Below are 22,901 nucleotides of genomic sequence, written 5' to 3'. Positions count from 1 at the left end.
AAATATGTCCATTTTTACTTAAAATGGTTCGTACTAAATTATTGAAAGTTGTGACAAACAATTTTACAAAGTCTTTCCATCATTTTGCGATTACTCTCGATTTACATACCAATTAAGTGGGACAAAGATGTTGAATTTGTATCGCTTGGCTTTCAGCATGTACGATTTTTAGATCGCAAAACTCACTTAAAGTTGAAACGACAGGGGAGCTCACTGCGTCCGGTTGAAATAAATTAAATGTATACATCGACAAGGAAAATGCAAACAATGGCCCTGAATGGCCCTGATATGGTTCTGGTTCTGGTATTGTTCACCTGTGTTGCTTAATATCATAAAATGCGAATAAAAAGGCCAAGCTGTTGATAGTTCATCATATAATCTTCATTTATTACCAATTTTAATCCTAGCGAAAATATGGCATGATAAATCAAATATCGGTCATTTTGTATCGAATCAAATATCGGTCATTTTGTATCGAATCAAATATCGGTCCTTTTGTATCGAATCAAATATCGGTCATTTTGTATCGAACCAAATATCGGTCATTTTGTATCGAATCAAATATCGTGTCGATCATTTCATTAAATACTAAGCCCTACTGAGTGTATACATACCATATCCAAAGATTTAAAGTACTTATGTTAGAACCGTACTGTGAATTTATAAAAATGATAACTTCAACGAATACAAAGAAGAAGAAGAAGAAGAAGAAGAAGAAGAAGAAGAAGAAGAAGAAGAAGAAGAAGAAGAAGAAGAACAAGAACAAGAACAACAACAACAACAACAACAACAACAACAATAACAACAACAACAACAACAACAGCAAAACAGAGGAAGAAGAAGAAGAAGAAGAAGAAGAAGAAGAAGAAGAAGAAGAAGAAGAAGAAGAAGAAGAAGAAGAAGAAGATGAACAACAACAACAACAACAACAACAGCAATAACAACAACAACAACAACAACAACAACAACAGCAAAACAGAGGAAGAAGAAGAAGAAGAAGAAGAAGAAGAAGAAGAAGAAGAAGAAGAAGAAGAAGAAGAAGAAGAAGAAGAAGAAGAAGAAGAAGGAAGAACAAGGAAGAAGAAGATGAATCGGACTAATGGAGCAATAAGTGATACAAATCAGTGTATATAACAATAAGAAAGTAAAATGAAATACAAAACAGATATGCGATTCAGCACTTTTAATTGTCAGGTCAATGTAACAACTATTTTGATACAAGAACGCTTGCTATTTATAAAGAAAAGAAGTTTCTTTAAATGTTATTATTCAAATGTGATAGAACTTGAAATGACGTCATTTCGCCCAACTTATATAGCGTGAACTTGTCCTCAGGAAAATGCATTAATTCTTTATAACTGGCGACAAATTTGGCATGTGATAAAAGCAATCTAGCATTTGTTGCGATTAAATAAAAACTGTTGATTGATTGATTGATTGATTGATTGATTGATTGATTGATTGATTAATTTATTGATTGATTCAAATGTAGAATATTTGTTAGGCAATGTTGCTAATCGTTTCCGTTCTTTTTCATTCAAAATTTTGCAAAAGAAAATATAAAAATAGCCAAAAATGTAAAGTAGGGGAAACAATATTGATGATGTTGTATTTAAAAAAACCTGTTTCGAAACATAAGACATTTATAAAAAAAGAGGAGTTTAACGAAATAATGTATGTATCATTAAAATAATGTAGCACATTAATATAAACTTTGTATTCAACTCAACGTTCAAACAAGAACATCTTTGATCTTTAACATAATCTTAACCTTGATAAACACACAATATAATACAATGTCAAAGTTGTTGTGATTTTAACAAAAGGCATATCCGAACTCATACGGAAATTGTCGAGATGTTGCGATTTTACGTAGGCCATATCCGAACTGAAGCGAAAATGGCCGGGAAGTTGTGTCTGTTACATTGGCCGGACCATCATCCTCACCTCTCGTAAAGACTGGCAATATGCGACAGAGTTCCAAGCCATTGATCGGCAGTTGTTGGTACCCGGTATATCGTATTTGCACGTGAGACACGAGTCAGCGCAACTATGGAACCACCAGTTGCCTTGGAGATACTCAGCACAGCTAGCTGCGTTGGAGTCACGGTCAATGTTAGGCAGCATTGACGAGAAACCGAAGCCATCGTGCCCGCTTAGTGAGTCGCCTGAAAATAGTGTCAACTAATAAAAATAAATGTTGCATTTGTCGGTGTATTTCAATTACACAATCGGAAGGTCATCTTCTCCATCGACGGGTGGTAAGGTTTTTCAAAAATCAGTCGTTGTTAATATTTGCAGCGTAGAGGAATCACCCAAAAGGAAGACACGCAACACAAAATGTATCTGGATTGAAGACCACCAAAATTATTTTCTATAGCTATTTCAAAGTGATTGATTTAGTGGCGGATCCATGGTCTAGTTGTAACACACTTGGGGTCGCAGGTTCGATTCCCTGCCGCACAACTAAACAATACTAATCGTCTTCCGGGAGGGACGTTAAATGGGGGATCCCGTGTGGCAGTGCTATACACTGGTGCACGTTACAGAAGCTCTAACCGGAGTTACATTCTGTATTTTATCTATGCTCATAAACCTATTATGAGTAACAATCTTTTCGGAGCACTCGCCGAATGGGCAAGACCACAGTGCGAGTATAAATAAGATAACACACACACCTCGATTTGCTCACACGATTACACTGATTTCGAAAAGTTCACGATCTCTGTATTTAGTTTATATAAACTACTTTTAGCTCGATAATTAGACTTGTGAGTGCTATTAGAGCATTTCCATACACAACTACATGAAACGCCATATATGCATGCTACATGAGATTTAGACATATAGGTGCTAGTTCAGCGCTTCCATACAAGACAACATAGTTTAGTTTACACATTTTTACAATGATTTTGAAACAAGTTATTACAATATTATAATAATCACTCTCGTTGGCACGATGTTATGCCAGAGTGTGGGTTTGTGTTTTGGGGAAAACTGGAGTAACCTGAGGGAACCCACTTGTCCGGCTTGGTGACCACAAACCAAACTTATACACGCCCTGTATACGCCAGTTCCACCACTTTACGGTGGTGCAAAGAAAAAGAGTTGTCGACACATCCGTGGTGGAGCTGTGCCCTATGCTTACATGAACAAACGTGAGTATGATTTATATTTTATTTGATAATTTCATTTAACGGACATATTTCGAAAATCGGAGAATGTGGTACCGTGTAAGAACACTTCTATTGTAGGCTGGTTACTATTTCGTTTCAATATTGTGCAAACTGTGGTGCTGTCGAGTAGTGGTGGCGCTATCGAGTATGTTTATTATACCTGTATTATAGTATAGTATTATACCTGTCGACAGCTTTTTCTTTGCACCACCGTAAAGTGGTGGAGCTGGCGTTTACAGGCCGTGTTATATGCAGTCTCAGGCCGAAAATCAAACAAGGTTTGCCTAGAAATGAACCGAGTGCGATAACTACTGCGCTAAACGGACAAAACAACATTCAACCCATATATCTATTATACATGATTAACTAGACTTTCAATTAAACTTTTATGATGTCAAATATGTATGCTTCTTGAATAAATTGACTAACGGGTAAAAATTTAGCGCTTCCAAACAAGTATGTTACTTAAGAAATATGTTGGACAGGAACTTGGTTTTTAGCTATTCACATCTCCTTATCACCATCAATATATATTTTAAATGTCATTAAAATTACCTTTGAACTTTCCATGATATGGTATCGACAAGCACCGACTGAGTCGAAATGGTTTATGAGACAAAACTTAATAGATTTGCATGATAAGATTACGGTTCTTGTGAACAGAACTTCCCTACATGGCCATTTACCATTATATAAAGTTTTATTGCAATCCAATCGGTAGTTGTATATTTCTAGACAAAGATGTGAGGGATGGACGAACGAACAAAAAGGTGATTATATGCTCCTCCCTTCGGGCAGCATAATATAGACAAAAAGTAACCCCTACCCGCTGTTCCTCTGTTAGCCCCAACATGGAGGGTAAAAGCTGCGAGTCCACCAATGGAGAAGTCATCGTAAACTTGGTAGAGTTTCCTCCCTGAAGCATCGACTAATTCCACTCGTAACTGGTAGTGACGGCCATCCCTTGTTAAATTGTGCATGCCTTCAAGTCCTATAAGATATAAAGTGTATGTGAAACTGTTATGTTAACGAAGGTCTTGCTTGTCGAGTCGAATTTGTTGACGGACAGTTGTTTATGACAATGAAAAACATGTATAATAATAATATTACCTTCAAGATTGCAATGCAAGTTACAAAAAAAGACAAGTAGTCAAATATTAAAGTATAGACATTGTTCACAGTATGGTTAGACTCGTGGTTAGCAAAGTGTCGAGCGTAGTCGTTTCTCATAAATGTATCCTGTGTTCGAACCCAGGCCTGGCCCCAATATCACGAAAATACTTATTAAGTCAAATCTCAAACTCAATCTCAACTCATTTTACCATATAACATCAAAATGTATGTTTTTACACATTTTTAAACCTCATTCTATCACTGAATATGTTGATTGAAACCTTTGGTCTAAATTCCAATTGAAAAATATCCTACAGCAAAACAAATGTACTTGAGTTCAATTCATTGTCTTTTAACAATTACTCAACTCTATTTTTTGCTCTTGTGTGTATCTTGTTTAGTGTCTTTAGTGTTTGGCCTTTACATTGAAAATTTAGACAGTGTCTTCACAAAATGTCTGCTACTAGTTACCACCAGTTAAGATTTTGTTATTAGAAAAAGGATATTTGTTAATATCTGTGTGAGATCGTATTTTATTTCACGAGTTTCATAGAAACACATATTCTTATGAGTCGCGAAGCCGTCTCAACATATGTACTCAGTTTTGATCAAAGGGGAGTAACTACAATTGATTTCAAAAATTGTTCTTAAAGTTGATATTTTCATTCCATTCCCTGTAATGTAAATAGAAAAAAATGATTGCTGTCATTTAACTGATAACACTCCATAATTTCACCGAAATACATGAAGGAAAACATAATACCCATCCAAAATTCGCCACGGATGTCACCAAAACCTTCCGCGTAATCGCTCATTCGTTTATCTTGGAAGTTCAGGTGTCCATTATCTCTGTTCATTATAACCTGAAAGATACAAGGTTCATGATTGTAGGTATAAACCAATACATGCTATTGTAAAGAAATTGTTTCGATACAGGATTTTCTTCAGCAATTAATATGGTTATTAAAGAACGATATATCTTTTGACATTGGTATTTGACATGTTTCAAACGGAAAGATAGAAGCTGCAACATTTATAAACTACTATGTTTTATTATAGTTGAATAGGTGTCGGATTGTTGATGAAGTAATAAAGTGTATTTTGGAAGCGTGGTATTTTATATGCCTAGCTCGTATTTGCCTCTGTGTCATACTGTTAATAACGTAAAACGTGTATCATTAATATTGTGTTGGCTATTGGTATGTTTGCCGAACTGATCGTTGACCATTTGTCAGATTGCTAGTGACGTAGTTAATGTATTATTGATAACATGTGGGGTATTGGTCCGCGTCCCTGGGTCATCATTGCCCATAACTGTAAATAAAACCAGTGTTGTCAGAGCAGGTTCACCATTGTAGGTATAAACTAAACTACATTACAGCTGCACTCTCACAGATTTACTGTTTTACGCAACTTTGTTATTTTTGTCTCGGGATGAGCCAGATTTTGCGTAACTATCTTCAAACTAGTGGTATAAGACTGCTGACAAAAGATAAGATCGCAGATGTTCATATTTCCGTCAAAAATTGATGTTTTATGGCTAAAAGTTACTAACGGTTTAAGAAAAATGCCAAAATCATCAATTTTTGAGCTTAACTATGAAAATCTGCGATCTAAGTTTTGTCAGCAGTCTTATATCACTGGTTTCCATGCATTTTCATATAAATTGGCTCGTTCCAAGACAAAAAGAAAAATAAGTTGTCACAACGTTCAATGTGTGAGAGTGCAGCTTTAAGACGTAATGTCTATTTAACATCTTGATGACGAAAGAGTCAACTGCATCAACCGTTTTTTGTCTGTAATATATTGCAACCAGTTGTATCAAACCGATGAATTCTTTGGATTAGGGAAAGTGAGTCGAAATGTTATTGGTTGGTCTTTTGTTATCCAGTAATGACTGTCGACCAATTAGATTGATCGCAGTTTTGATGATATATATTTTGTTGGCAGCTGCAACACCATAGTTTTGAAACCGCGTAAATTATATTTCTCCGAGCAACATTTATACGCGTCCTTCAAACGATTGAAGTAGATATAGTTGGGTTGTAAAATCCTATCATAATTCTGTTTCTTCATTCTGTCTCTTATGTATATGCTTATAGCTTGACAGTTCTTTTCCATATGTATTTACTCGGAGATGTAGACGTATCTATTAAAGCTTTGTTAAAAACATAATGAAGATTTTATTTAAAGATATCTTGAATTAAAACGTTCGCTATGGTAATGTTACAAGAAATAAATGACATATATCATCGTATTAAAACATTTCGACATGTACTTTTACAATCAAAGCTCAATATCTTGTGTAAAAACACAAGTTTCCTAACAATCACATCGCATCTTTGCCTTTGCTGTCCTGTCATTGGTTCACGCAAATACTTAAGTCAAATCTCAACCTCAGACTCAACTAAATTAACATCATAAAAGCTTAGTGTGATTCAAAATCTTGCATTTTTTTATACTTTTTGAAATCAAACTTTTCAAATGGAATGTTATCATAAAAAATGACATTTTTTCAAAGAAAAAATAATTTTAAAGCAAAATATATACTTGAGTTATTAATAAAAAATAATAAATTATATTCTTATATTATTTTGGCTGTTGAATTTTTTTCCATTGGAATCTTGACCGACTTTTAATCAAAAATGATAGAATGCGCTATTATAAGATTTGGCTTTTCTTTTCGTGATATTTGGGCCAGATCTTGTCCAAATATGAAACTCCTGTATTATTTATTATTGAAATGCTTAAGTTTGTCAATAATATACATAATATGCTGAGTTAAATTACAACATAATTCATTACCAATGATAGCTATAGGCTTGATTATTTTCTTGTAAAGATCAGCGCTCTGGTAAAAAATGCATAACTAAATGTATACATATTATATATTATTATTTTAGATACGTTTTCCTTGTTTATTGTTTACTTGTTCTATATTGCCCAATGTTAGAGCACTTTACACGTTGTAAATATATTTGCATATCTTCTGTATAGGAGGAAATAAAGATTTGATTTGATTTGATTCGACCCAAGTGGTTTGTATTGTCAGCTTTTTCAATACATATATTTCCATATAGGATTGCTACAACCTGAAAGTTTATTATTATTTTTTTTATTATTAAGGGTCCTCAAGTAAATACATACTATGATAAGATTTACCTTTTACTTTGTTTCTTTTTTAGGATTGTTGGGATAAGAGTGAGGTTTGTGCACGTATACTGGCTAAAACCCCAAGTAAATTTACATTTTAATGACCGTTCCAAAGTGGTACCTTACAATCCTCGATAAACATACTTAGTTTTTATATATACCATGTTTGCACTGGGCTGTGTGTGGAGTTTTGTGCTGTTTTTTCATGTTTCTTGTTTGTGATTTTTTGTTTTTTGTTCACTATGTCTTTGGGGTTTACAAAGTGCAGTAAAATCGGGTTAATGTTTAAACTTTTTGCTACTGAGCTTGTTTCTGTAGTTTTTCACATAAGTATTGTATAGTCCCCTTATTTGTAAACGTAATAATATAAGATTTGGCTACGCTGATATCCATTTTCCAGTATTTTCAATAATCGTACACAATGTATATTTACTTATGGAAATAAAGAAGGTAACATTCAATTTACCTATTTAATTAGAACAGCGATAGTGGTAAAACTAGCCATATATGTTTCTATACAATTTTGAACAATGATTTACAAACTTTCTGTCGACAATAAATACCTTAATAATATCAAATGCCATTTAAGAGTTCCAGTTTCATACTTATGACCTAAATAAACATTAACTTCGTTATATCAATACTGTATAGATCTAATGCCGTTATCGGAACTATAAAAGAAAACTTTTGAAACAGACCGTCCACCCCCCTCCGTCGGTCGTCATATCACATCGCACGTTCGTCGACAAACCGCTACTAGACAGTGACACCAGATAAATGTTGTCATTGGATGTACTTGTAGTATTGTAGTCTAGCGCTGTCTTACAATCCTGCACCACTACAATAAAGAATTAAACAAGTTTAAAAGATAATACAGTCGAAACCCGTTGGCTCGAACTCGCTTAGCTCGAATTCCTCGTTGCCTCGAACTGGATGTAAAGGAGCGATTTATATATACTGAATGTAAACATTCCTGCTTGGCTCGATATTTAAGCCGGTCCCTAGGACTTCGAGCCAACGGGGTTCGACTGTAAATAATAAGTTTTTTTAAGAGAAAACAGATTTAAATTGAGCCCTGTCATGATGTTCTATGAAAAATAGTTAGTCAATATTTATTTTTAGAAAAAAACTTAAATAATATAATGATAATTGGGGCCAGTATTGTTTAATTTTCAAGTAAATGAAATCTTAAATAAATGTAACTTATTATGCAGCATTCAATTTTAACCACGTCCCCCAGTCCGGAGTATACCGGGGAAAGCGGGGTAAGGGCTGTGTTGTTACCTTCCAGGTGGCCCCGCAGGGCCGAGTGAATGCGCTGGTTTTGTTTTCGCGCCGAAATTAGTGGAATATGGGCCTAAACTAGGAAGCCCCCGGGTAGCGGGCCCATTTGGCGGTGATTTTACCAGTTATATTTATTTAACCTGAGATTGGCTGGACCGATAATGAAATTCCCCGCTATTCCCCGTACCTAATGGGGCCGTGGTTACAATTGACTGCATTAAACTACTTACAAACATTGCACTGTTTGCCTACATAGTTGACATCACATTTACAGGTGTATGACGACCCCTGGTTTGAACATTGACCATGGAGGCACGGATTGCTCGTACAAGGGCTTTTCACTGAAATTAAATGTGAATTTGGTTAGTGGTTATCCAGCGAGATAAGACGACTTTTAAGGGAACGCCGGCTTCACTCACAGTACAATATCACTCCCCCGGAACGTAAAACGTACGTGCCTACGAGAGAATCATAGGCAACATTTTGTTTTCAAATTAATTGTAAGTTAAATAAATTAAACTTAATGAACATCTATATTGATGAAATGAATTACATGTATTATTATAGAATAAACATGTGTGTTTTCGGTCCGTTATCGTGGTGAGTTTAAACCCATAAAACCCGGGCGTTATTCATTAAATTCATGTGCCGTTGATGACTGGCTATTTGTTTATCATTAGCGCTATCAGGGCCCGCATTATAACAATGGCCGCTGAGCGACCTGGTTTCTGACCGAAAGTGGGTCAACGTTGCAATTGTTTGTACAAAACAAATTTCAGCATATAATGCTGCATACAAATATCAAAGCAATCAATTAATCCACATTTAATATACATATTTTCTTCTGAGTTGTCTTTTCTAGGCAACCTGATGTGTGTTTACTTTCTGCAGTTGTTTTGACTATTTGTTTGCACTAAATTAAGTCTAAAACGCTTAACTCCATCAAACTCAAGTTATTTCTGTCGACTTTATCCAGATCAATGCATTACGTATTTGTTAAAGATTTTTAGGTTTTTTCTTGCATTTTTTTATTTTGTGTAATGACATTCTAACACAATTTAAGTATTTAAGTTGTCTACATTACAATATATTATACCTTTCATAAATGTGTCCCTTATATGTACATATAAAGTTGATCGGTCCGTATATAAGTGAATTTCAATCAAAAAACCAGTTTTATGACGTCAGATATTATATTCAGGCTGGTCCGGACCTCGCCAAAAATAACATGGACCGATGACGTCATACAAATCGTGAGTAAAACTTGCAATTTTCGCAGCGGTGAACAATTGTCGCAAAGAAACATGAATTGCTTTGTTCAATAAAACAGATAAAAAGCGCTTTCAAAATATCAAATGGTAATATAAAATGTTCTGTATAATATAAGGAATATAACACACGACTTCGGGTCATATGGCATATGGCCCACAGTGGTGTGTTATATTTCTTAAGTATAAACTACCCTCTAACTTGGCAATCCATTATCTACCGCTTCATCTGATTAAACTCATTAATGACTGACTGCTGATTTTCTTAAAGAAATGTGTTGGAAAACTAAAGAAAAACTGCTTTCTCATTAGACAAAATATAATATTGAACACTCATTGTACATTAACGTTCAGTCAATGTGCCGTATTCGAGTATTTGTTAATACGCTTAATTCGCGCTGAACTCGCCTTTTTATTGACTCTTCCAAGGTGAACATACATGTACTCAATGTGTTAAATAAGTTCATTATAGTTTTGCTTATGCAAAAACAAATTTAATGTTGAGTATATAAAACTGTTTAACCATCGATACACTTCTGCGTTCATTGGTTGGTAACGGTGTTGTAACGTCCTTGTATTCTGTGTTTGTTCCTTAGTAACGATAAGTTTTTTAAGGTTCTTAAGCCTTGTGCATCAAAACCTGGTCATCTTTAAGAAGCTGGTGCTTAGCCTTTTTCTGTAGTTCTAGTGTTAGCGTAAATATAAAGGCATTAAGCGCAAAACACCATAATAAAGTTGACCAGTAAAATATTTAACATCAAACAAGGTCAGCGTTTAAAGCATGGTATCCGTTCTTTGACCTGTAATGTCCATGGTTTTAGCGTTAACATAAATGCATTAGGCCAAAACAGCTCAATAAATCTGACCAGTCAAAAAATTTAAACAGCGACTTTTTTATATGGGCTTATTTTAACGGGCTGATACGCAACGGCTTGTGCAGGGGATGGGCATACACTACGCGAATAGGCACTCACAAAGTACACTGTATGTATATATATATATATCCGTTTGCGGATTAAATGTATTGCAGGTGAGGCCTAGAAAAATATTGTTTGGTTAGGGTATCATCCTTTTCAAAATTAGGTAGGGTAGGTAGGCTTTTTTGTCTTTATTTCATTTGATTTATATAAGAATTCCATTTTTTTATCTTAGGGGAATGGTGTACAAGTTATCATCTGAACAAGCATTTAAGGTTTTAAATTCCATATTGAATAGAATTAAAACAATATATATATATTATTTTTTATTTATATTTTTAGTTTTTCATTTTTTTTTTAAAACTTACTATTAATACAGTAGGGTCGGCACCTATTCCGTAGGTAGGGACGGGTTACCCGAACCAAGTGTATTTTTTTATTGGACCTGATTCAAAATATCTTTAGTTGTTTCATCAACACGTGACTTTGCTGGATGACGTCCCCTACCTGATGACGTCACCTACCTGATGACGTCACCTACCTTCGTCACAAATGATGCCGGTTAATCCTGGATCGCAGGTACAGCTGAATCCCTGGACCGGCAGTAGACTGCATGTACCGTGTTTGCAGGGCTGGTAGAAGCACAGGTCAACTATAGGGGAAATGAGAAGCATAAATAATTAAATTGAGACTCTTCTTCAAAATCAATACAAACACATGAATAACAAACATAGGTTTTGAGTGATCTAACTACTTCCTAAATAATGCATCTATGGAAAATATAAAATACTGATAACAAGATTGTTACCGTGTTTTTAATAGCTGAAACGCACACATCCTTCATAAAAATAAATTATTTTCAACATTTATTCATCCATTTTGGTATACTAAAACAATTGTATTAATTGTGTTTATTAACATGTTGATAAAAAGCGATCCTTTTTAGGGGATCACTTAATTACTTCCGAAGAACGAAAACAGCCTCTGTTTGAAACTGTTAATTAAACTTAATTGATAGGAATTGAACTGAACTCACCCTATCAACGAACCCTCGCCATTCGGTTTTCGATACGTATTTCCTTTGTTAAATTCATGAATAAATGACCACAAAAAATACATAAATAGACGTTGGACGAAATTTAGATATGAAGGTGTATCATATCCATATTAACAAACAAGGGTGTTCCACGAAACGAGGTCTACCAAAACTAACCTCTGTCACACATGTCTCCCGAGAAGCCTATCCGGCAGGTACAAATGAATACACTTCCGTTTCCGTTTCCGGTTCCGATTGAACACGTGCCCCCGTTCTGGCAAGGATTAGGAGTACAAGGGTGTGCTGGAAATGATATGACGTCATACATAAAATACGCGCGTGTTTGTTGCGGCGGTAGGTATCAGCTCAAAAGCGATGTAACGGAAGTGTTGAATAAGAAACATCTTTAAAACGTTCACTTAAAATAAAAACACAAGTTGAATATATCGTATAACGTCACATACATATATATAAATATGACGTCACTAACGATTGGTGGAACAGCGGTAGTTGTTGGACACAGCTCAAAAGCGATGCTACGTAAGTGTTCAATACTACGCAAAAATCTTTAAAAAATTATTTTAAACATACAAAGAAGTTGAATATATAGTATGACGACACATACGTATGTATGACGTCACTTACGCATGGTGGAAGCAGCGGTCATTGTGAGACACAGCTTATAGCGATGCTACAGAAGTGTTGAATAATACGCAAATATCTTTAAAACATTATTTTAAACAAACACGTTGAATATATAAAATGACGTCACATACATATATATGACATCACTAACGGGTGGATGGCCAACGGTAGATGTCAAACACAGCTCACATGCGATTTTTACAAAAGTGTTGAATAATACGCATTTTCAAGGAAAGCAACTTAATTATATTTTATTACGTCACAAATATATGACGTCACTTACGCGTGGTGGGAGCAGCGGTAGTTGTTGGACACAACCCACAGGAGTCGTTACAGAAGTGTTGCATTTTCGGCTCTGAACACAAGTCCTTATTGTTGGCGTGGAATGATATCAGAAGGTTCAGACATTCTGGAGTGTCATAACATGCTGAAAGTTGAAGACGATATGATATGCAGGGGCGTAGCCAGCGTTACGATTTACGCATGTGCGTAACATCAATTTAAAAAATGAAAAAAATGGCCAAATAAGGCATCAACGTCGAGGGCTAAGCTATAAGACGATATCAGAACATAAGAAAGATCATCTTAAGTAAGCATTGCTTCTCTGTGCCAGATAGCGTACTGAGCATCATTGACTTCATTTACTCTATTGATCAGTTACTTTTTACAAGTAATCCGATTAGCTACATCGTTCATATATCCAATTAAGATCAATATTAATTCAAGCCATGCTGAACAAAAGCATGATATGCTCGTAATGAAGACAATTTAAAACATGGCAACAGTCGATCACCGGTGGCTCGACCTCCCTTGGTCATTATTGTTAAATCGCCAATACAAATTCTGAATATCATGTTATTTGTGTAAAATCGCGTGAAAAAAATAACGTCCCGCAGCTAATTGTATACACGTGGATAACTCCTAACCAGCGGTTATCTTTTGGTTATCTCCTTAGTTTGGTCAAGTTATCCGAAAACCGATTGTATAAAAATTAAGTTATCCTAACCAGCGCGTGATTCGGCTAACTTTTGGACAAAATTTAACCGACCATGTTGATCAGTGCATTGTGGGTATTTTTAGGAAGTTTTGGCTAGATTAAAGTTGTCCAAGTTGGTTAACTTAGCCGCCGCATTTTCTGCCTTTATACAAACGGATAAACGGTTTGGATAAAATGGCCAACTTGGTTAAAGTTAACCGCTGGACAACTTTAACCAGCGGTTAAATCTAACCAACTTTTATACAATTGGCTGCCGAAGTCATTTAAGTTACGTCATTTTTCAAAATAATCGTCCCGTGTGAATGTTTAAATTTTCAATAGAAAACCCCCACAAGGATAACTAAAATATAATAAATGGAATGTTATCGTCAGAGAAAGTCACAGCAGTGAATACGGTGCTTAGTAAAAAAGCATAAAACGATATATTCCAACTTATTAATAAACGTTAAAATAAATGCTAAAATACATACATGGTACGGACGTCACATTTGTTTTGTCACATCCGGTGTTACACAATTGATTAGAACAACATCGTGCACATGTACTTTGTGTCATGGACGTAGCACATTGCTGCAAAATATAGAAATTAGGTAAAACTATGTTTTACACTGTGTTAAAGGGGCTGTACTCCGTATGATAAAATAGCGAAAAAAATAAGAAAAATGTCGAAAACTGACATAAACTTGGCATCGATGTGTACAATGCATTAAAACTTACTTACTGAAGTACCACAAAGTTTACAATTTATTTAAGTTTAGATTGAACTTTTTGACACCTTTTTTATTTTTATATTTTTTTCTCTTGGAACGAGCCAATTAATGCGGAAATGCATGAAAAACCAGACATTTAATACTGTTGACAATATATCAAATCGCAGATTTTAATATTTACGTTAAACAAATATGTTTTTGCATTTTTCTTAAACTGTTAGTAACGGTTTTAGCCACAATATATCATTTTTTTAAAAAGAAATATAAACATCTGCGATTTGATCTTTTTTCAGCAGTCTTGTATCATTGGTTTGCAGATATTTACGCATAAATTGGCTCATTCCAAGACAAAATCTAAAAATGGTGTCAAAACGGTAAATCTGTGAGAGTGCAGCTTTAACGATATCAATATATAGTATGTGTTGTTACAATTTTGATTCATAGATTGATGTATATTCTTAAAAATGCCTCGGTCAAAATCACTTTCTGCTAAAGAATATAATTTCATGTTCAATGGAAAATAATGCAACATGAATTTAGGTATATACCAATTTAACCATTTGAACCAGGAAAACACATTAAATCTATTAATATAGTGAAATTTTATATTAAGATCGGGATTATGGGAATACCTTAATGAATTTGAATATATTTTGTTTTGTCGATGTCTGTCTGGACCAATAACAGACATATATGTGTAGGCCATATACTAATACAACTAAATGTTTAACTAAACTTATCAAATCAAATCTTTGTTTAATTGATATGTACATGTATTAGCAAATACATGCAAACGTAGGTCGGATCACTGGTCATCTTTATTTTGGATTTTAGGACATAATGCTTTCCATACATAATAGAAACATAAATTATATCTTAGAACAATCCATACATGTGTCACATCACTGGGACCGTGATGCTGAAAGATTTAACATGTACTAAATACTGGCTCACATAATGTTGAGCTGTATGGCCAATGAGAGCATGTCCTGCATTGCAGGTTGATTCGTGGTAAGACACGTGACTGTCAACCCCAGATAAATACTGGCTTACGTTAAGTGATCCAGGAAGGCTCTTACAAAGGTAACTTTCTTCCTGTTTCGGCAAGGTCTTTATCGCTTGTCGGATCTGACGTGAGGCTAACTACCGACACGCGTGAATTGCATAAAAAAATCCACACCCCATTGGCCACTCCCGACAAGCCTTAGGCAAAGCCGGGCGAAAATCATGCTGTATATTTTGACCAAACCCCTCAGGCAAAGCCGGGCGGAAACCATGCTGTATAGTATGCCCAAAAGCCTGAGGCAAAGCCGGACAGAAACCATGCTTTATAGTATGCCCAAAAGCCTTACGCAAAGCCGGGCGGCAACCATGCTGTATATTATGCCCAAAGGCCTTAGACAAAGCCGGGCCAAAACCATGTTGTATAGTATGCCCAAAGGCCTGAGGCAAAGCCGGGCAGAAACCATGCTGTATAGTATGCCAAAAGGCCTCAGGCAAAGCCGTGCGGAAACCATGCTGTATAGAATGACCAAAAGCCTTAGGCAAAGCCGGGCGGAAACCATGCTGTATGGTATGCCCAAAAGCCTTAGGCAAAGCCGGGCGGAAACCATGTTGTATAGTGTGACCAAAAGCCTTAGGCAAAGCCGGGCGGAAACCATGCTGTATAGTATGACCAAAAGCCTTAGGCAAAGCCGGGCGGAAACCATGCTGTATAGTATGACCAAAAGCCTTAGGCAAAGCCGGACGAAAACCATGCTGTATAGTAATGCCAAAGGCCTTAGGCAAAGCCGGGCGGAAACCATGCTGTATAGTATGCCAGGCATAAGGCAAAGCCGGGCGGAAACCATGCTGTAAAGTATGACCAAAAGCCTTAGGCAAAGCCGGGCTAAAACCATGCTGTATAGTATGACCAAAAGCCTTAAGACTTGGGACGGCGAGCATGGATATGCCAGTGGCGTCCGACAGCAAACATACACCCCCTATATTGTGTCAATTACTTACGTCAGATGGTAAGCAGCCGATTTCGTACTTCATAGCGTGGTTAAGGAATGCTCCGCATTTCTGAAAACAATTACATATGCATGCTAATATTCGCTTAGGTTATGTTTGCATGGAGCAAAACATGACAGTCATTTTGTGTAACACGCTCAAGTTATATCAGCATATATTTCTTAAATACAAAATTATATTACTATATATAGACAAAAAATATGCAGGGTTTCGAGATGAGCGCCAACCAGAGGCCAGAGTTATCGTTTTGCGACGCGCCTGTGAAAGGTTCACACGTTAATTCAATTATCGACTTAAAATCTAATTTAGTGACTGTGAAATCATGAATAAAATTAATGATCACATTTTGTTGAATTGTTTTAATTCAAGATACGTAATAAATATAAGTTCAATGAAGAGGTTAATTCACGGCGTAGTTGGGTCGCTGTGTGATCATTGGACATGTCGGAAACGTTTTTCAGGCAAAAATACTCAAAAGTGATAAAAAGCTATTTAAAATGTAGTTTTACCGATTGCTCGGAGATTTTTGTAAACTTTCAAATTTCCAAAAAGCGCTAGCTCGCTTCGTGAAATTTGCTCACGATATACATATCATTATTCTGCTATATCAACCTTCAAGTCAATAATTTGGCTAAAACAAGACTTAATAGATTAACGGAATTAAGGTAAGTGTACCTAGCGGTCTCAAAAATCACACTAGATAAATTACAGTTAAAATTCACTATGTCGAAGTCGTCGGAACCTCGAAAAATACTTCAAGATAACGCTACTTCGATTGAACCAAATTACAAAAAGTGTATAACTTTACCCACATTTTTTTAAAAGGTTCGACATGTCAAGAATATCGCGATAACAGAGTTCGACATAACGAGTATCGAGTGTAGTAAAAACGTACTTACCTCATCTTTATTGCAGACTGCTATTGTGTCGCACATAGCAGGGCTGTCCACGCCGTATGGGCAGCTATAGCATATGGGACCGGACGTTGTGGGGTAACCTGTAAGAAAATAGTGGTATGTAGCCTTGATATCACATGAACAGTTATTGTTTACTTTTGTATAAAGTTTATAGTACATATAGTATTTGAATTAAAACTGTTTCTGTGTCATATAGACCAGCCCGCGCATTTCAAGGAACTATAGCATTAAGGTAATTATGTTGTGGAAAAATAGTTGTATGTGACCTTAATATCATTTCAACATTAATTGTATATTTGTTTGCTCGATGACAGTCTTTTTCGATTGTTTTATTGTTTAATTCGATAATTACTCTAAAAACAACGATCTAATTCGAATGGCTGTTTTAATGATTTGGTTTTTACAATATTTATCGCAAATTGATATATGCATAACAAAATACAAAGACAGAATATAGACTGAAGAAAAGTTAAAAGCTTATACTATTTCTCACTTCTTGCATCTAATCAAGCTGCTTATAATGACGTCAAAGCTATTGTTTTATTAAATATATTTTCTGCCAAGTAATTCCCAGTAAATTTAAAAAAGCGTCTGATAATATATCTGTACTCATCACGGGACCTTCACATGCTAAATATATACACTATGAACCGGGAAACAGGTATGCTCTATTTTTAAACAGGTAAACTCAGCTGATACATCGATAGAATATTATTTTTATCATATAAAATAATAATTAATCGGTCTCATGCTATCTCGTATTGATAAATTTAGGCTTGTTTTGAGAAAATACTGTTTTTGCGTATTGTAAGACCATCTGGTGTCCAGTCCCTTTAACAAAAAAACAAACAAATCTAAGTCTACATAAAAATGGTTACCGCTACTTCCACAAAGGCTGACTGCGCATATATCGTTGTTACAGCACTGGCTGCAAATGGAGATGTCGGGAGATTTCACGGAGGACCCTTGACAATGCTAAAAAAACAATAAATAATTCATATTAGCTTGAACTGTTGACAGAAATGTGCAATATGTGAACATGTAGAAAACGTATTACTTTATTTAAAAACAGATATACAAGATAAAGGAAATGTTTAAAAATGCTAACAGCGAAATACCTTAGTAAAGTTATTTGCAAATGTAAATAAGAACATGCATAAATTAAATGAGTTTAATTTACCTTCAAAAAAACTAAATACTCAGTCAAATTAAGATTTTACGATATTATATTTAGAGTGTTTATAAAACTCATTACTCGAAAATGTGCAAAATACAAGTTTACATTATTGATTTGTTTAATATTGCTGAATTAAATAATAATAATAATAATAATAATAATAATAATAATAATAATAATAATAGTAATAATAAAAATAATAATAATAATAATAATAATAATAATAATAATAATAATAATAATAATAATAATAATAATAATAAGATAAAAATAATAATAGCATTATTTCAAGAAGGTAACACATTAAGACATAGGCATCATTTTATAAACAAAACTGTCAGTTGTTTTACCAGTTTTATAAAACTCATTACTCGAAAATGTGCAAAATATAAGTTCTTACATAATTGATGTGTTTGATTTTGCTGAATTAAATAGTAATAATAATAATAAAAATAATAATAATAATAATAATAATAATAATAATAATAATAATAATAATAATAATAATAAAAATAATAAAAATAATAATAATAGCATTATTTAAAGAAGGTAACACATTAAGACATAGGCATCATATTATAAACAAAAATGTCAGTTGTTTTACCAGTTGATCTTTGCATCCGGCGTTGAATCTTATAAGCCCATTAGGCGTGACGTATTCTTCCAAGTAGCATGTCTGAAATAAGTATACGATGAGTTTAGGAAAACTGTTTAGGAGCCCAAAGTAAGGGTCAAACGATAGTCTACCATAGACACAAACATATTCACATAACATACACAAATACAAACACCAGAAAACAAACTTACACCACATAGACAAATATAAACACCACAAACAAACCATTCCCTCATCAAAGTTGTTTTACCATTACATGACAAGATTACAGCCTTGAAACAGTCACTGAAACAAGAGTTCACTAGAGCTCAAATCTGCTAAGAGGTTAATTTAATGAGAATGGCCATAACCTCACTCTTGTCCAATCATTATTAATAATTACTAAGTTAAAATATACAAGCCTCAAGATTGACTTAAAAACAAGTTGATTCTTATTGGAGAAAACTTTGATGACATTTCATTATCATTGACACGTCTGAAAAAAATGGCCATATGAAATAATTAAAGTCCACAGCAGACGCATGTTCCAGTAAACTCGAATTCAACTAAGTCGGTAATCCCGGCATTCACCTAACACTTGTCACACCATATCAAACCGTGTTAACAAACAAGTTGCAAGAAACATCAATCAAATCAAACAAACCATTAAAATGATGTTCTCTTGTTTGTATGTTATATAAATTATCATCGCAAAAAGATACTGACAAGTGAGGATCATCTGTACATTTTTAAAACATTAAAAGCTCCCAACACAAGACATCTATACGAAACACTTGCTTTTTTAGTATAATCACAAACAGTTAAAAAGGTAAGAAGAGTACCTCATGAGAGCCACAAACGGTAACTCTGTTGAAGTCCTGCGGGTGGGGAGCATCGTTGCCAACGAGACACGTCCGGTTAACCGCTGTTGCCATAAAAACAAAATATATATATTATACTTTTAGGCAATGTCGTTTACTATTGCAAAAAAAACTGAAAAAAATGTTATTATACATTTTTTTGATTTAAAGGTTTGGAGGCTTCAGCTATACGTCTATACGTTTATATATTGAAAAACAATCAACGTCACAAACATACAAGAACATTAGCCAAGCACACGCCTTAAAAAATCACGTTTCTGCCACTGTTTGAGTTATTGCCTTAGACCATTTACAGAATGTAAGTGATTTCAATATTGACTGAAATCGGGTGCCAAGCAGTCTTATACAACAAAAGACCTAGTAAAAAATAGACTGCTTAATAACCTCAAAGTTCATGATAGTCTTAGTTTAATGTTAGATCGAACTGCTTTGTGTACGTGCGCCAGAGAGCAACCTGATTGTGGGAGTTCATCTCTCCTAAGTGAAGTTAAAGCTAGGTTTAGGTGTTTGCGGCTGAATTTTGCGATTTAGTTTCTTGCTTGTAGTGTATAGGCTGCAGTCCAGCAGGGAGTTTGCTAACGAATGCATCTATAAGCCTAAATCAGACTCAAGTCTTCTTCAAACAAGCAGGTAACAAAAACAATGTAACTCGCAATCGGAACTCCGCGACCAGTTTCCATCAAAACAGCCTCTGATGTATATGGATGTTCACAATGTCAGGAAGCTTAACTGGACAGTTTACAGCGACAGAAAGCTTTACATTTAACTACAAGTAGCTGCAAGTAGATCGCGTAGTAATTTGAATTCAGCAGTTCAGTTTCAGGTTATTACTCTTTGGAATCATAATTATTTATGCAATAAAACACTTCACTGGCAATCAATTTAAACTTAGTAATAAAGAATAGAATACAGTTCATTTATACTATTATTTCAAGGTTTACGTACTACTTCTACTAATGTACCGGCATACATCAGAGGTTATTTTCGATGGCAAAAAGGCCAAGGAGTTCCGAATGTAACTGAGCGTTACAACTTAAAAAATCCCACTTCACATTTTTAATATCGTCATTGGTAAAGAGTATGGTTTACAGCTCTTGTAATGATGAATAATTGAAGCAATAACTAACTGCAATTTAACAATTTTTGGTCGTGTTATCTTAACATTTGAACAAATATTTTTAAATATTTACACCTCAACTTCAATTCCTTAAATGTACGGCCTTTCGGCAATTGCAATTTACGATGAACACAACATCTTCGGATATGTTCGGATCGCGAGCCATTGCGTTTTAATATAAATTGAACGTTACTTATTTAGTAATTGTTTCAGTCAGCAAGCCATGAATAACTTTTTTTAACATGTTGAAAAGAGATAAGATTTGTTTAAAGTATTGTTGTCATAAACGTTTCAAATTTACGTTAAACGGTGTTTTGAAGTGTTTATTTTTGTGACGTCATTTTCAAAAATGAGGGAACTATTTTATTTTTTTCAACAGTTCTGGTAAGAAATAATAAGGTATTGGTGTATTTGTAAATAATCAATTAATTGCGTTTAACTTATATATCTTCGACTAACAAACAATTTAACCAGCCCAACTGAGTTCATATCCCCGATAATGACTCCAATCAAGCAATTCGTTACTGATATTTAAACCACAAGCTCATTATTTATATTTTAATTTGTTTAAAACAACAACAGTTAATTGCATTTAAGAAAGCATTTCAGTAATTCGTTCTCACCCATTCTGAAAAATAGAACGCCCCGACTGTAACCAGAATAAGTTTGTCGTATGACGTCATAACAATGCGGTAAAAGTATACAACTTTGCAGTTGATTTTAATCGTAAAATTCTAACATCAATGACTACATTCTTTAAACAAATCATAAATTCCTAAATAAAGTAAAGTCAAACTAGATAAGTAAATAGGATGTTTCGTAATGAAACTAGGTTATTCAGATGTATACTTACCAAATGCCATCCTCACTAAGATGCAAGTAAATGTTAGATGTATTGTAATGCGATACATTGTGATTTCGATCACGCGTTATTATGCCTATATAATATCCAGGATAATGATATATAACATGTATGTTGAACAAAGTTTATTTCAAAATTTGCCTTGTGTCAGTTTTATTTATTTATTTATTTTAACATCGACGAAAACAGTCAAAATCATAAACCGCTATGTGAACACTGTCAATATGATGTTCAAAAAAGCTTTTTATTTGAAAAATGCACTATGTTTTAAAATATTCTCTTATTTTTCGTGTGTTATTCCAGTTAAAGCGCTTTGTTAATTCCGATTTTGAGGCTTGCTTAACAGGGTAAGTTTATGTATCCCCAAGCAGCGGGGATATTTTGATTCGTCAAATTTCTATCACTAAGGTGAATGTAATCGGCATGCTTTTAAACCTGGTCAGATAAAGGACTAGTCTGTTAAAATGCGATCTATTTAAATTTTGGGCAATGCCTATCAAATAATCTTGAAAACTTACAAACCGAGCGAAAACCGACGCCTCTTTTATAAATAGTAACTCGCATTTGTGAATTAAATGATTTCAATTTCGGAAAATAATGCTGATTTAATTATATCAATTCTCATTGACTTCTTACACATAGGTAGAAAAATCCTGTTAAGCAAAGGGTAGAAATATCTGTTGCTTGGTAGCACACTACAATATTACAACTGGTTGGAGTGTATTTCTTTTCACTAAGATTATCACGCTGTTTACTTCGACCCTGGTTATTGAGAATGGGTGCAGCTTTATTAAATCTTTGATGTGTAAGACCGATAAAACGACTGAATTATATTTGTTTTGTGATAAAGCTAACTGAATGGGATACAGGCCCGTCGGCAGTGTATGTATAGTGGGGGGGGGGGGGGGGCGCGGCCCTATCTTTTCCGTTTCGATAAATACTCTATAAACTCTTCAAACTATAGCAATGATTAAACATTTTTTGAAAACAAAATATATATTTGAGGTGGTTTCAGTTTCAAAAAGAGGTGGTTTCTGTCA

At 34.5% G+C, this 22,901-nt stretch overlaps 1 protein-coding gene across 1 annotated transcript; it reads right to left on the bottom strand.

Annotated features, from left to right (window-relative positions):
- Nucleotides 1-1,154: 1,154 nt before the first annotated feature.
- On the bottom strand, nt 1,155-22,269 carry LOC128222422 (neurogenic locus notch homolog protein 1-like). The gene is made up of 15 exons (XM_052931408.1): nt 21,853-22,269; nt 19,844-19,926; nt 19,011-19,082; nt 18,108-18,204; nt 17,212-17,309; nt 16,304-16,363; nt 14,060-14,159; nt 12,876-13,019; nt 12,125-12,250; nt 11,453-11,563; nt 8,957-9,067; nt 8,141-8,280; nt 5,053-5,152; nt 4,003-4,167; nt 1,155-2,168 (listed from the first exon to the last, which is right to left on the bottom strand). Exons 1-15 carry the CDS (start codon nt 21,908-21,910, stop codon nt 1,921-1,923), a joined length of 1,713 nt encoding a protein of 570 aa, XP_052787368.1. The 5' UTR covers nt 21,911-22,269; the 3' UTR covers nt 1,155-1,920.
- Nucleotides 22,270-22,901: the final 632 nt, after the last annotated feature.

The sequence above is a fragment of the Mya arenaria genome, chromosome 16 (assembly GCF_026914265.1).
Source record: "Mya arenaria isolate MELC-2E11 chromosome 16, ASM2691426v1".
Taxonomy (NCBI): Eukaryota; Metazoa; Mollusca; class Bivalvia; order Myida; family Myidae; genus Mya; species Mya arenaria.
Note: the sequence above shows the minus strand (reverse complement) of the source record. Positions and strands in the feature narration are given on the sequence as shown.